This window comes from Leopardus geoffroyi, chromosome A3, assembly GCF_018350155.1.
Source record: "Leopardus geoffroyi isolate Oge1 chromosome A3, O.geoffroyi_Oge1_pat1.0, whole genome shotgun sequence".
NCBI lineage: Eukaryota > Metazoa > Chordata > Mammalia > Carnivora > Felidae > Leopardus > Leopardus geoffroyi.
Genome location: NC_059336.1, coordinates 58,874,860 through 58,890,550, shown reverse-complemented (window position 1 = coordinate 58,890,550; position 15,691 = coordinate 58,874,860). Strand labels below are relative to the sequence as shown.

Genomic DNA, 15,691 nt, shown 5'->3' with positions numbered 1-15,691 from the left:
AAAGAGCCATATATTATATGATTCCATATGTATGAAATACATAGGCAAATCTGTAGAGATAGAAAATAGGTTAGTGTTTGTCATGGGCTAGGGGAAAGAGAAGAGTGGGAGAAATGGATAGTAACTGTTTAATGGGCACAGATTTTCCTTTGGAGTGATAAACATGTTTTGGAAAACGCAATGATGCTTGCACAACATTGTGAACATACTGAAAACCCCAGAATTGTACACTTTGAAAGGCAACTTGTAGAAAATTGTGTCCAAAGCAGTACAAATAAACTCTGGTCCATAGAGATACCCCCACTGGATATTAACCTATTTTACATCTATTAGCAAAATCACTTCAATATTTCTGACCAGTATCTTAATCTGTACCTGTTTATCTGTTCTTAAGATTCTCCTTTGAACTAGTCTTAACATCTTACTGGTTCCCTCATTAATTACTGAATTGAATAAAACTGTTACTTCATGTTCATTTTATGGCTGCCATGAGAGTCGTGCTTTTAACTTTTTGAAAATTATACTTTAGCGGTAAGAAGAAGGGAGACGATGCCTAGCAGGATGCTGAAATTATTTCATTGTAGTAGAAAGATGGGGAATGGAGAGAGAAGTTAACCTTCAAAGATACTTTTGTTCCCTTACAGAGAATACAAATACCCTCACTAAATATACTCCGTGACCCCCCAAAAAGATGCCACTTAGTCTAAAATCTTTGGCAAAGCACATCTGAAGAAATAGGCCTGGTCTCCGGGACAGGTCTCTCCCCTGAGAGCACTTGAACCCCAGTGGCCATCTGCTTTTACTCTGACTGCAGTCTGAGAAAGAACATGGGGACACAGGCACAGACACATGCCCTGGGATGGTAAGTGTTCAGAGATGAAAGTATACCTTCAATTCAAAACTTGAGTAACACTATTTGCTTGTGGTTAGGGTAATGGTTAGAGTTAGGATAGGGTTAGGACAGGGTTAGGTTAGGGTCAGGGTTAGTTTTATGGTTAGGATTAGAGACCAGCTGTCAGGTAATTGGCCAAAGTGTCATGGGTTTAGTAACACCAAAAGTCTTTACGTTAGAAGTGGAAAACTTCACATGAGTCTTTCCTCATGAGTTGCCTACACCTTAGGGTGGTAGTGATCCAGGATCCTGCCTCTGTACTCAGTGCCCTGACTTTTATGTTCTGTCCACATCTGTCCACCTTATCAGTTACATCCTCTCCTAGCCATCAGTTCCTTCCCATAAGCTTTTTTTTCACACATGCAATTTCAAAATAATGAAAAGGCATTTAAATCGGGAAATGTAAGGTGCACCTAGGTGGCTCAGTAGGTCCAACTTCAGCTCAGGTCATGATGTCATGGTTTGTGGGTTTGAGCACTGTGTCAGGCTCTGTGCTGACAGGTCAGAGCCTGGAGCTTGCTTCAGATTCAGTGTCTCCCTGTCTCTCTGCCCCTCCCCTGCCGTGCTCAGTCTCTCAACAATAAAATTAATCTTAAAAAAAATTTTTTTTAAACAGGAAAGGAAAGCTGAATATTCTCCTGCTTAAACCTGATGCCAGAAAGAATTCGTAAGAGAACTCTTTGATTTCTGTTCACAGTTAATGTTCTTTAATTCATAATAGAATTGTCATTTGTGTTTTCTATAAGCATCCATTAGTTGCCAGTTAGTTACTAAATGTAATAATTTTCAGTTTTTCTTTGATTTAATTTCTTTAATCCTGGAAGCAATATGTGTTTTTGACATTACTGATTTTCATTTGAGCCCTGCTTACAGATTCTGCTACTTGACTTTTGGGCCACATTTTCAACTTGATTTCTCCTACTCATGACTTTGTGTTTCCTCTTATAACATGAATTCTGTGAATGTAAACCTGTGACCTACGGCATAGTTTCTTGGTCTATTAATGATAGTCCATTTGAATGTAATGTACGGGAAAATATCTTCTTTGTACTCACACATCCTTGTTACAGTACCTTTCTTCTAATGGGCTCAAAACCCTGCTCAAAACCAGTCCCAAAACAAGTTTTAGGAGATTAGTTAAGTCAAAAAACATCCATTGATCCGGTTCAACTAGCTAGCACTATGCGAAATTCCAGGGATGAAAACAGAAGTAAATCCCAGATCTGATTTCAGATCTTAGCAAGGGAATATTCCCCCAAGGGAAGAGGAACACTGCAAAAAGACTCTTATGTCCTAAGCACTGTGCTTGCTGTATTTCTGAAAGGTATCTCGCTTTTCTCACAATAAAGCTAAAAGAAAAATAAAATGAGTCCCATTTTACAGATGAGAAAATTGAGGCCCACAAAAATTTTAGTAACTTGCCAATATCACATATCTGATAGGTAGCAGAACCAGGATTTGTCACTATTCTTTTCTGAATCCCAAACCAATGCTTTTTCCATTAACGCACAATCTGAGTTGATTTCGGTATTGTTCATAGAAGCAGAGTAACATCACTTTTTTTTCCCTTAACATTACTTTCATTGAAGATTAGAGTCATCACCCAAATTACGTGGGCTTTAAGGAGGCAGACCTCCATTCAAAATTCTTCTTTCCATGGGCGCCTGAGCCAGTGGCTCAGTCCGTTAAGCATCTGAATCTTGATTTTGGCTTGGGTCACGATCGCATGGTTTGTGAGATCCAGCCCTGGCTCCATGCTGACAGGGGAAAGCCTGCTTGAGATTCTCTCTCTCCCTGTCTCTCTGCCCCTCCCCCACTCATGCACTCTGTTTCTGTCTCTGTCAAAATAAATAAACTTAAAAAAAGAAAAGAAAGGTAATTTATTAAAATGGAAGCAAGTCACAGACCAAATTTTGGAGCATATTCAAACATATATTGAACATTTATTAGAAATAAAGCTCAGGGGTGAGGGGCAATATGGAGGACCCTTGTTGGGATGAGCTCTGGATATTATATGTAAGTGATGAATCACAAAATTCTATAGCTGAAATTATTATTACACTATATGTTAACTAACTTGGATTTAAATTAAATACAAAAACTTAGATTAAATTAAATTTTTAAATTTAAGTTTAAAAAATTAATTTTTAATTAAATTAAATTTTAATTTAATTAAAGAAAGTCCATATAGTCCTACACCCTGTTCTATAAGCTCTTGAAGTCTCAGAGCCCTGACTACACCTGGCATTAAATGTTAACTCAAGACAAAATCACAATCATATCCCAGAAGTAATTTTGTGGTTGATATCAGGCAATCAGAATCCTCGTGTCGGAAATTGGACATAGGAATGTTTAGTTTAAGCCATACATACCATTCTAGAGGGTGAGAGGTGAAGGGCTCACTACATTTTACTCAACTCACCTTCTGAAACAAAACAAATGTTGGGGCACCTGGGTGGCTCAGTTGGTTAAGCGTCCAACTTCAGCTCAGGTCATGATCCCACCATTTGTGAGTTTGTGAGTCTCACGTTTGTAAGTCTCACATCAGGCTCTGTGCTGATAGCTTCGGATCCTCTGTCCCACTCTCTCTTTGCCCCTCCCCCAGTCGCTCCTGCTCTTTTTCTCTCAAAAATACATAAAAACATTAAAAAAAAAAAGAAATCAAACAAAACAAATTTCACCGATAAAATCACTTTACTTTTCTTTTTTAAATAATTTATTGTCAAGTTAGCTAACATACAGTGTATACAGTGTGCTCTTGGCTTTGGGAGTAGATTCCCATGATTTGTTGCTTACATACAACACCCAGTGCTCATCCCAACAAGTGCCCTCCTCAATTCACATCACCCATTTTCCCCTCTCCCCCACCCCCCTATCAGCCCTCAATTTGTTCTCTGTATTTAAGAGTCTCTTATGGTTTGCCTCCCTAAAATCACTTCTTTTTTTTTTTTTTTAATTTTTTAATGTTTATTTATTTTTGAGAGAGAGAGAGAGACAGAGCATGAGCAGGGGAGGGGAAGGGAGAGAGGGAGACACAGAATTCAAAAAAGGCTCCAGGCTTTGAGCTGTGAGCACAGAGCCCAATGCGGGGCTTGAACCCCCAAACAGTGAGATCATGACCTGAGCCAAAGTCAGACGCTTAACCAAATGAGCCACCCAGATGCCCCTAAAATCACTTTTCTAATATCCATTGGGTTGATCAACGAATTTTCTGTTTGCTGCTTGGAAAGAAAGACAGCTGGAGTGCGGGCATTTGATTATATGCTCCCCAACTACCTCTACAATATCTATTCACGTTTAGAACTAAAGTGTCTGATGCTGGCTCCAGAGTGTGGATTAAAGCCAACTCATATGTACATCTATGTCACTTTATAACCCAATGTAAAGTATTTTAAAGTAAATTCCTGCCAGTACCACAACTGTCATCTGTGCTCCAGGAGTCGTGGTGGCTCTGTGGCTTAGAATACAGTCATTATAAGCACTCTCTTTGAGGATTTGTGCAGCAGGAAAGTCCTTGGCATTCCCTTTTGTAAGGACAGTGCACTGATCCTTCTGTAATCTAGGGCAGTTCATCTAACCTCTGCTTGCATTTTTTCCCATGCCTGTACTTACATAAAGAACATTAACATGTTTGGAAAGAGTCCAACAAAATACAGTTATTGTTCAGCTCTTTAGAAATCCCCTTCCCAGGGTCTGTGCAGGCTCAAACAGATCGGGCTCTTCTCCCTGGAGAAACAATGCACAAAAATGAGGCCAAAAGAGACAGGAGAACTAGGGAGGAATAATTATTCTTGTATTTTTATTCTTAGCTCTTTTTCCATCTCAAAAAAGAGATATAATCTGAGAAATCATATTAAATGGCAATGCTTATGAGTCTGTACATGTGCCAAGGAAAATTACACAATTAGGAAGTGTACAAATGAGCCATGTCCTGTCCCAAATTCTTTCCCTATTTTACAACCAATTTGTTTCATTTCTTTACCAGATAGAGAACCTGTATTAATAACCCCCACAAAATAGATCATCCTTTAATTTACCTCATGATAATATTAAATCAAAAGACAAATTTTGAAACAATTTCTATTAGTGCTGAAAGATTGCTGATCAATAGATGATACATAATCTGAATTCTCTTTCAATAATAAGCTTCTTAAATAGAAGATTTTGATAAATTAAAAGGATCTTTGTAAATTAGAATCTTCCCAAGAGAGAAGTTGTACTATTTTTTTGGAGGATCCAGGATTTAACCTAAAATGGTTTTTGTTTGTTTGTTTGTTTTTGCATATTCAGCCATCACCAGTAAGAGTGAAGTACTCTTATCCTGGTATGATTTCTAATTTTACTCACTAGAATATATTGTGAACCTCCCTTTTTCACTTCTTCACATATATTGACGTTAACAAGGGCTCACTTTTGAATGAAAGATAAAATCTAAGGACCCAGTTCAAAAGAGATAGCCCAGCAAAAAAGGACCTATCCTGAGGCACATCCTCATGCTATTTCAGAGTGCCAATGAAACAAATCCTAAAATCTTCCAAAGAAAAGAAAGAAAAAAAAAAAAAAACAGACCACAAACAAAAGATTAGGAATCAGAACAATATGACACTTCTCCACAATAATACTGGAAAGTAGAAGACAGTGGAATAAAACCTTCAAAATTCTAAGAGAGAATCGTTTTAAATTAGGAATTATATACCCAGCCAAACTATTAATCAAGTACAATTTGTTAACCAAGTGAAGACATTTTCAGATACTTCAAAAACTTTACTTGTTGAATATACATTCTCAAGAAATACTGAAGAATATGAAAAGAGGGAGGAAGTCAAGGAAAAGGGGAAGAAATGGGAGCCAGGAAGTAGAGGACTCAACACAAGAGAGTCAAAGGGAGCTCACGCTCCAAGGGTCAAGGTTAGACCCCACACAACAGTCGTATGTGGTGAAAGCAACCCAACGGCAGTGGAAAGTTTGGTACCTGAGGAATTAACCTGCTTGAGAACAAGTAGGTTGTGAGGAGCTTGAGAGCTCTGATGGAGCGTTTGAGAGCAAATTTGTGTTGAATACACAGAAAAATAAACAAATGTTTAAAATGAGGAAATGTTTAATGCAAGGGGAATGAAGATGTACATGGAGAGAAATGTAATCATACATAAATAGAACTTGGCTGTGAATAGTATTAATTTTTTTTAATGTTTAGTTTTGAGAGAAAGAGAGAGAGAGAGTGTGTGTGCAAGGGGGAAAGGGGCAGAGAGAGAGGGAGACACAGAATCTGGAGTAGGCTCCAGGCTCTGACCTGTCAACGCAGAGCACGACGCAGGGCTCAAACCCATGAATTGAGAGATCATGGCCTGAGCCGAAGTTGGACACTTAACTGACTGAGCTACCCAGGAGCCCCTGAACAGCATTAATTTAATCAAAATAACATAACCACTGAAAGTGGGTTTTAATTATGGTGGAAGAATGGGCTATGTATTGGGGAAAAGTGAAGGGTAGAAAAATGAAATTCTCATCATTTGTAAAAGGAAATTAATTGATAATATCTTCTGTTGAAAATCAAGAATTAGTAGTATAAGCATTTGGTTTAGAAATAGTGAAGCAGGGGCGCCTGGGTGGTGCAGTCGGTTAAGCGTCCGACTTCAGCCAGGTCACGATCTCGCGGTCTGTGAGTTCGAGCCCCGCGTCGGGCTCTGGGCTGATGGCTCAGAGCCTGGAGCCTGTTTCCGATTCTGTGTCTCCCTCTCTCTCTGCCCCTCCCCCGTTCATGCTCTGTCTCTCTCTGTCCCAAAAATAAATAAACGTTGAAAAAAAAATTAAAAAAAAAAAATAGGGAAGCAAATAGCAGAAGAAAACAAAGAGAGTTGAAGAAGTTTGTAGGGAGTGGACATGAGGGGTGAGGAAGGGTATGAACAGGAGGCTGTTTTAAGTTTAAAGAAATATATCTTTTTAAAATTTTATTCTGTTTTTAATTTAATTCAGTATAGTTAACATACAGTGTTGTATTAGTTTCAGGTGTACAATTTAGTGATTCAACAATTTTATACATTACTCCGTGCTCATCATGATAAGTATACTCTTTAATCCCTATTACCTATTTTACCCACACACACCTCCACATCCCCTCTGGCAACCACCAGTTTGTTCTCTGTAGTTAAGAGTCTGTTCAGATAATACCAGCATTCTTCACAGAGCTAGAATGAACAATCCTAAAATTTGTATGGAACCAGAAAAGACCCCAAATAGCCAAAGCAATCCTGAAAAATAAAACCAAAGCTGGAGGCATCACAATTCTGGACTTCAAGATGTGTTACAAAGCTGTAATAATCAAAACAGTATGGTACTAGCACAAAAACAGACACATAGATCAATGGAACAGAATGGAGAACCCAGAAATGGACCCACAAACATATGGCCAAATAATATTTGACAAAGCAGTAAAGAATATCCAATGGAATAAAGACAGTCTTTTTAGCAAATGGTGTTGGAAAACTGGACAGCAACATGCAGAAGAATGAATCTGGACCACTTTCTTACACCATACACAAAAAAAACCCTCAAAATGGATGAAATACCTAAATGTAAGACAGGAAGCCATCAAAATCCTCGAGGAGAAAGCAGGCAAAAACCTCTCTGACCTCGGCCACAGCAACCTCTTACTCAACATAACTGTGAAGGCAAGGAAAACAAAAGCAAAAATGAACTATTAGGACCTCATCAAGATAAAAAGCTTCTGCACAGCAAAGGAAACAGCAAAACTAAAAGGCAACCAATGGAGTGGGAGAAGATATTTGAAAATGACATATCAGATAAAGGGTTAGTATTCAAAATCTATAAAGAACTTATCAAACACAACACCCCAAAAAACAAATAATCCAGTGAAGAAATGGGCAGAAGACATGAATAGATATTTTCCAAAGAAGACATCCAGATGGGTAACAGGAATATGAAAAAATGCTCAACATCACTCATCATCAGGGAAATACAAATCAAAATAACAATGAGATACCACCTCACACCTATCAGAATGGCTAAAATCAACAACTCAGGCAACAACACATATTGGCAAGGATGTGAAGAAAGGGGATCTCTTTTGCATTACTGTTGAAAATGCAAACTGGTGCAGCCACTCTGGAAAACAGTATGGAGGTTCCTCAAAAAATTAAAAATAAAGTTACCCTACAACCTGGCAATTGCACTACTAGGTATTTATCCAAAGGATACAGGTGTGCTGTTTCAAAGGGACACTTGCACCCCAATGTTTATAGCAGTACTATCAACAATAGCCAAAGTATGGAAAGAGCCCAAATGTCCATTGACAGATGAATGGATAAAGAAGATGTGGTATATACATACAATGGAATATTACTTGGCAATCAAAAAGAATGAAATCTTGCCAGTTGCAACTATGTGGATGGAACTATAGGGTATTAGCTAAGCAAAATTAGAGAAAGACGAGTATCATATGACTTCACTCATATGAGGACTTTAAGATACAAAACAGATGAATATAAGGGAAAGGAAGCAAAAAGAATATAAAAACAGGGAGGGGGACAAAACAGAAGAGACTCTTAAATACAGAGAACAAACAGGGTTGCTGGAGGGGTTGTGGGTAGGTGGATGGGCTAAATGGGCAAGGGGCATTAAGGAGAACACCTGGGATGTCCTCCCAATCCCAACACTTGGGATGATCATTGGGTGTTAAATGTAGGGAATGAATCACTGGATTCTACTCCTGAAATCATTATTGTACTATATGCTAACTAACTTAGATGGAAATTAAAAAAAAATTTTTTTTTTAATTTTAAAAAGAATCTATTTCTTGGTTTGTCTCTTTTTTTTCCTTTGTTCATTTGTTTTGTTTCTTAAATTCCACATATGAGTGAAATCATATGGTATTTGTGTTTCTCTGACTTATTTTCACTTAGCATTATACTTTCTAGCTCTATCATGTTGTTGTAAATGGCAAGATTTCATTCTTTTTTAGGGCTGAGTAATATTCCACTACGTGTATATATACATGTATATACACATACATACACACCACATCTTTATTCATTCATCTATTGATGGATACTTGGGCTTTTTCCATAATTTGGCTATTATAAATGATCCTGCAATAAACATAGGGGTGCATGTATCATTTCAAATTAGTGTTTTTATATTCTTTGGGTAAATACCCAGTAGGGGGGTGTAGGACAGTAGTGTTTTTATATTCTTTGGGTAAATACTCAGTGGGGGGGAGGTGTTAAGTTGTAGAAGTTCTTTATATATTTTGGATACTAACCCTTTATTGAATATTTCATTTGCAAATATCTTCTCCCATTCAGTAGATTGTCTTTAATTTTGTTGATTGTTTCCTTCATTGTGAAGGACTATTTTGATATAGTCCCAATAGCTTATTTTTCCTTTTATTTTCTTTGCCTCAGGAGTCAGATCTAGAAAAAGGTTGCTATGACTCATGTCAGAGAAGTTGCTGCTGTGCTTTCTTCTAAGATTTTTACAGTTTCAGGTCTCATATTTAGGTCTGAGAAAGATGTATCTTGTAAAAATATGTACATTGATAAGTATACTTTTCTTTTTCATTTTGAAGAGTGAGCAGGAATTTGAAAAATGAGTAGAATGAGTTTAGAAAACTCACATTTAAAGATTAAAATGATTAATTGAATTCCAGATGGCTGAGGCCTATGATTTCCTCTCCTTACCTGTAAGAAAACCAATGGCCAACTTTAAAATATCTATTTTGGTTGCTGGGGACATGGAATGATAAGTAACAAAAATTCACAGATTCCTCCCCATCACCTAATACCTACAAGGAAAGGTTTGGGCCTCTAGTAGCACTAATTCCCATTTCTCAGTTTGGTATACCCATAAATCCCCACTCTAAGGAACTGAGCATTGTTTTAGTTGCTTGGAAATGAGCAAAAGAGATTACCAGGTGTTCCTTAACATCAGCATATGTTTTACAAGTCTATAGGGACAAAGGTTAATTGTAGATTTTTGTGGAGTTTAATGCAAATTAATTTCCATCCCATGGAAAAGATAACCTCAAAGGTTAGAGCTTATGGCCATGTTGGACATTATCCAGTTCTGTATATAACCAGCGATGTATTAAATTGGTGATGTATACCTAAGTTTCGCAAATGCTTATAGTATCTTATTAGTCACAGCATCTTAATTGTTCCCTCATTAATTAATGAGTTGCATAAATCTTTGACATTTTCATTGTATATTTGCATTACAGTATGATGTTACCTTTATAAAGACTGTATTTTAGCAAAGACTAAAATGACGTCTATATAAACATTTAAAACTCCTATTCTGGGGCACCTGGGTGGCTCAGTCGGTTAAGCGTCCGACTTCAGCCAGGTCACGATCTCACGGTCCGTGAGTTCGAGCCCCGCGTCAGGCTCTGGGCTGATGGCTCAGAGCCTGGAGCCTGTTTCCGATTCTGTGTCTCCCTCTCTCTCTGCCCCTCCCCCGTTCATGCTCTGTCTCTCTCTGTCCCAAAAATAAATAAACGTTGAAAAAAAAAAAAAAAAAAACTCCTATTCTGGGGCACCTGGGTGGCTCAGTCGGTTAAGCATACAATTCTTGATTTTGGCTTAGGTCATGATGTTGCGATTTGTGAGTTCAAGCCCCACATCAGACTCTGCATTGACAGTGTGGAGCCTGCTTGGGATTCTCTCTCTCTTTCTCTGCCCCCCCCCCATCAAAATAAATAAATAAACTTAAAAAAATTAAAACTCCTATTCCTAGAATTAGCCTTTAAAACACATTGTTATAGAAATTAACACATTTTTTTAACCAAAGTAATGTAGAAGAAACTGGGTTTTATTCTCTTTCCTGTTCTGGTTGGAGGTACCTGTTGGACTTAGTCAATCAAGCAAAATGTTTTCAGGGAGAATCTTCCAGGCTCATAGGATGGACCCAGGCCTCACAGACATTACAAAATAAATAGGGACAAGACCAAATCTTAACAATGAAGCTTGGAGGCAGAAGAAGATTCCCCTTAGAGTCTAGAAGAAGACAAGATCATGCTCTAGGTTAATGGGAAGGCTTCTTTCCCAAGCAGGTGTCAGCTGGAGTTGGGGCTTCAAAGGTGGAACAAGGGAAAAAAAGGAGGGCACCCAGTGAGCACAGACTAGGAGGTTTAGCTGGGGAAGGCCTGTGGGAAGCTGGACAGCTTGAGAGCAGGAATAAAGAGACTGCTACTCTCTTGGGGTGCCTGGATGGCTCTGTTGGTTAAGCGTCTGACTTCAGCTCAGGTCATGATCTCACAGTCTGTGAGATCTCACGAGCCCCGTGTCGGGCTCTGTGCTGACAGCTCAGAGCCTGGAGCCTGCTTCAGATTCTGTGTCTCCCTCCTTTCTGCCCTTCCCCTTCTCATGCTCTGTCTCTCTCTGTCTCAAAAATAAATAAATATATATATATATAAAAAAGAGACCGCTACTCTCTCCATCCTGTTCATTTGACAACAATGTATTACCTCACTGCATTCATTCATGATCTCTGTATGTATTTTAGTCCTTTTAGCCTGCAGTAACAAGAATACCTACCACAGGCTGAATGGCTTATAAACAACAGAGATTTATTTCACATAGTCTGTAGGCTGGGAAGTCCATGATTAAGGTGCTGGAAGATTGGGTGTTTAGTTCACAGACAGCAATCTTTCACTGGGTCCTCACTTGGCAGAAAGGGCGAGGGAGTTTTCCTGGGCCTCTTATACTGGCACCCATCCTATATGAAGCTCATGACCTAATCACCTCCCAAAGGCCCCACCACCTAATACAGCATCGCATTGGGGATTAGGTTTTAACATATGCATTTCAGAGGTGATTGGAACAAAAATATTCAATCTATAGCATTGTGTTTTTAAATTAGTTGTAAGTTCTTTTGCATTGTTTTAATTATACCTATGAGAAAAACAAAAGCAAACAAAAAAAATGTATTCATATAGTATATTACTGTGCTAGGGTTGCCAAAACAAGATAACACAGACTAGTATCTTAAACAGAAATTTTTTTCTCACAGTTCAGGAGGCTAGAAGTCCAAGGTCAAGGTGCTGAGGAGGTTGGTTTCTGATGAGGTTTCTCTCTGATTTGCAGATGGCCACCTTCCCACTGTGTCCTCACATGACCTTTCTTCACACCTCCCTGATGTCTCTTCCTCTTCTGATAAGGATGCCAATCGTATTGGGTTTGGGCCCAGCCATATGGCATCATTTAACCTTAATTACCTCTTTAAAAGTCCTGTCTCCAAATACAATCACATTCTGAGGTGTACTAGGGGTGAGGACTTCAACATAATGAATTTGGGGTAGGGGACACAATTCCATCCATAACCCATGGTAAAAACTCGAACAGTACAAAATGATGCACTTTGAAAACCGTCTTTCATCCACCCCGCCTTCAGTCATATGTCCTCAAACACACATTATCATCCACATTTTATATGCCTCTGTTAAAAGTTCTTTGAGGGGCACCTGGGTGGCTCAGACAGTTAAGCATCTGGCTTCAGCTCATGGTCTCATGGTTTGTGGGTTTGAACTGCACGTTGCACTCTGTGCTGGCAGTGTGGAGCCTGCCTGGAATTCGCTCTCTCTCTCGCTCTCTCTCTCTCTCTCTCTCCCTCCTCCCTAAATAAATAAATAAATAAATAAATAAATAAATAAATAAAAGTTCTTTGAAGGTTGAGACTATGTGGTGTAATCTTTACAAAAAGGAGAGGTAGGACACTTGCTCAGGCCTGCAGAGGGTGGTGAGCACCAGACCTTATAGACCAGCACTGCCCTGACCTCTGCCCTCCTCCAAATGCACAGGGACAGATAAGAGGAGGGCCTTACATTTGCTGAGAACTCACCTTCTGGGTGTGGCTCTAGACAGAGAGGTAAAATGGGAAGGAACCATCATCAGATCAAACATATCATACAGGGAAAGGGGAGAAAGGGCAGGGAAGCAAAAGATAAACAAATAGTGGCCTGGAGATTTCCTAAAGTATTTTAACCTAGTGGACAAAATAATATGATGGCTACTGTACTTACATTTTGAAAATTCCTTTAAATTGTATATGTGCATAAACTTTTTTTAGTTTTTTTTTAGATAACAGCTTTATAAGATATATTTCACAAGGCACCTGGGTGGGTCAGTTGGTCGAGAGACCAACTATTGATTTCCACTCAGGTCATGATCTCATGATTAGTGGGACTGAGTCCTGCATCCGGCTCTGCGCTGACAGCGTGAACCCTGCTTCGGCTTCTCTCTCTCTCCCTCTCTCTATGCCTCTCTCTTTCTCTTTCTCAAAAATAAATAGGCACACCTGGGTAGGTCAGGTGGTTAAGTGTCTGACTCATGACTTCACCTCAGGTCATGATCTCAGAATTCATGAGTTCAAGCCCCGCATCGAGCTCTGCACTGACAGTGTGGAGCCTGCTTGGGATTCTGTTTCCCTCTCTCTCTGCCCCTCCACCACTTGCTCTCTATCCCTCTCAAAATAAATAAAAATAAACTTAGAAAAATAAACAAATAAATAAACATTTTTTCAAAAATATATAACTCACATATCATAAAATTTACCTGTTTAAATTACAAAATGCAGTGATTTTTAGTGCATTCACAAGGTTGTACAAACATCCCTACTATCCAATTCCAGAACATTTTCATCACATTTTCTAAAAGAATCCCTGTGCACACTAGAGTCATTTCCATTCCCCATTTCTCCCAGCCCCTGGCCAATGCCAATCTATAGAGTTGCCTATTCTGGTCAGTTTATATAAAAGATAATACAATATGATGCCTTTTGTGTCTGGCTTCTTTCAGTTAGCATAGTGTTTTCAAGACTCATCCACATTGCAGCCTGTATCAATACTTCATTCCTTTTTATGAATATTATCCCACCCTGTGAACGCACCACATTTTGTTCATCCGTTCATCAGTTGATGAGCATTTGGGTTGTTTCTGTCTTTTAGCCCTTATGGATAATGCTGCTGTGGACATTCACGTACAAGTATTTTGTCCGCACAGGTTTTCAGTTCTTTCAGGTTAGATACCTAGGAGTGCAATTGCTGGGTCGAATGGCAACTCTGTTTACCTTTCTGAGGAATGGCCAAACTATTTTCCATGTAAAGCTGCATTGCTTTACATCTCTTCCAGCAACGTGTGAGGGTTCCAATTTCTCCACACCTTCCTAACGCTTGTCTCTGTCTTTTTTGATTATGGCCAATGTGAATGTGATAGTGATACTGCAGCGTGATAGTCAGTGTGAAGTGGTATCTCATTATGTTTTTTTTTTTAATGTTTATTTGTTTTCGAGAAAGAGAGAGACAGAACATGAGCAGGGGGAGATGAGGGGCAGAGAGACAAGGAGATACAGAATCTGTGCTGAGCTATCAGCACAGAGCCTGATGCAGGGCTCAAACTCACGAATTGTGTGATCATTAATTGAGCCAAAGTCGGATGCTTAACTGACTGAGCCACCCAGGAGCCCCGTCATTATGGTTTTGATTTACATTTTTCTTTTTCTTTTTTATTTGAGAAAGAGAGAGAGAGTATGTGTGCGAGCAGGTGCCGAGGAGAGAAAGGTTTTGTGGTTTTTGTTTGGGTTTTTTTTAGACTTAAATTAGTTAATATATAGTATAGTATTGGTTTCAGGAGTAGAATTTAGTGATTCATCACTTACATGTAACACCAACAAGTGCCCTCCTTAATGCCCATCACCCATTTGGCTCATCCCCCCCCCACCCAACTTCCCTCCGTCAACCCTCAGTTGTATTTAAGAGTTCTGTTCTCTGTATTTAAGAGCCTCTTATGGTTTGCCTCCCTCTCTGTTTTTATCTTGTTTTATTTTTCCTTCCCTCCCCCTATGTTGATCTGTTTTGTTTCTTAAATTCCGCATATAAGTGAAATCATATGATCTTGTCTATCTCTGACTTATTTTGCTTAGCATAATACACTCTAGTTCTATCCCATTGTTGCAAGTGGTAAGATTTCATTCTTTTTGATTGCTAGGTAATATTCCATTGTATATATACCACATCTTTCTTATCCATTCATCGGTCAGTGGACATTTGGGGTCTTTCCATATTTGGCTATTATTGACAGCACTCCTGCAAACATTGAGGTGCATGTGCCCCTTCGAATCAGCATTTTTTATTCGATGCAATTGCTATTTCTAGGTCATAGGGTGGTTCTATTTTCAACTTTTTGAGGAACCTCCATACTGTTTTCCAGAGTGGCTGCACCAGTTTACATTCCCACCAGCAGTGCAAAAGAGATCCTCTTTCTCTGCATCCTCGCCAACATCTGTTGTTGCTTGGGTTGTTAATTTTAGACGTTCTGACAGGTGTGAGGTGGTATTTCATTGTGGTTTTGATTTGTATTTCCCTGATGATGAGTGATGTGGAGCATTTTTTCATATGACTGTTAGCCATCTGGATGTCTTCTTTGGAAAATTATCTATTTGTGTCTTCTACCCATTTATTCACTGGATTATTTGTTTTTTGGGTGTTGAGTTTGATAAGTTCTTTATAGATTTTGGATACTAACCCTTTATGTGATATTTCATTTGCAAATATCTTTCCCATTTCATCGGTTGCCTTTTAGTTTTGTTGACTGTTTTCTTCACTGTGCAGAATCTTTTTATCTTGATGAGGTCTCAGTAGTTCATTTTCTATTTTGTTTCCCTTGCCTCTAGAGATATGGCTCGTAAGAAGTTGCTCTGGCTGAGGTCAAAGAGGTTGCTACGTGTTTTCTTCTCTAGGATTTTGATGGTTTCCTTTCTTACATCTAGGTCTTTCATCCATTTTTAGTT

At 38.8% G+C, this 15,691-nt stretch overlaps 1 protein-coding gene across 3 annotated transcripts in view; it reads left to right on the top strand.

Annotated features, from left to right (window-relative positions):
- The window catches only part of LOC123580648, a 41,309-nt gene that overhangs the window by 7,253 nt on the left and 18,365 nt on the right, over positions 1 to 15,691 (top strand). For 2 of the 3 annotated variants that reach the window (XM_045445678.1, XM_045445676.1), the window contains one exon: positions 1,509 to 1,559. The exons of the other annotated variant lie outside the window; for it this stretch is intronic. In XM_045445678.1, the coding sequence (XP_045301634.1) occupies positions 1,509 to 1,559 (51 nt within the window). The remainder of the gene's footprint in view (positions 1 to 1,508; positions 1,560 to 15,691) is intronic. 3 annotated transcript variants of the gene reach the window in all.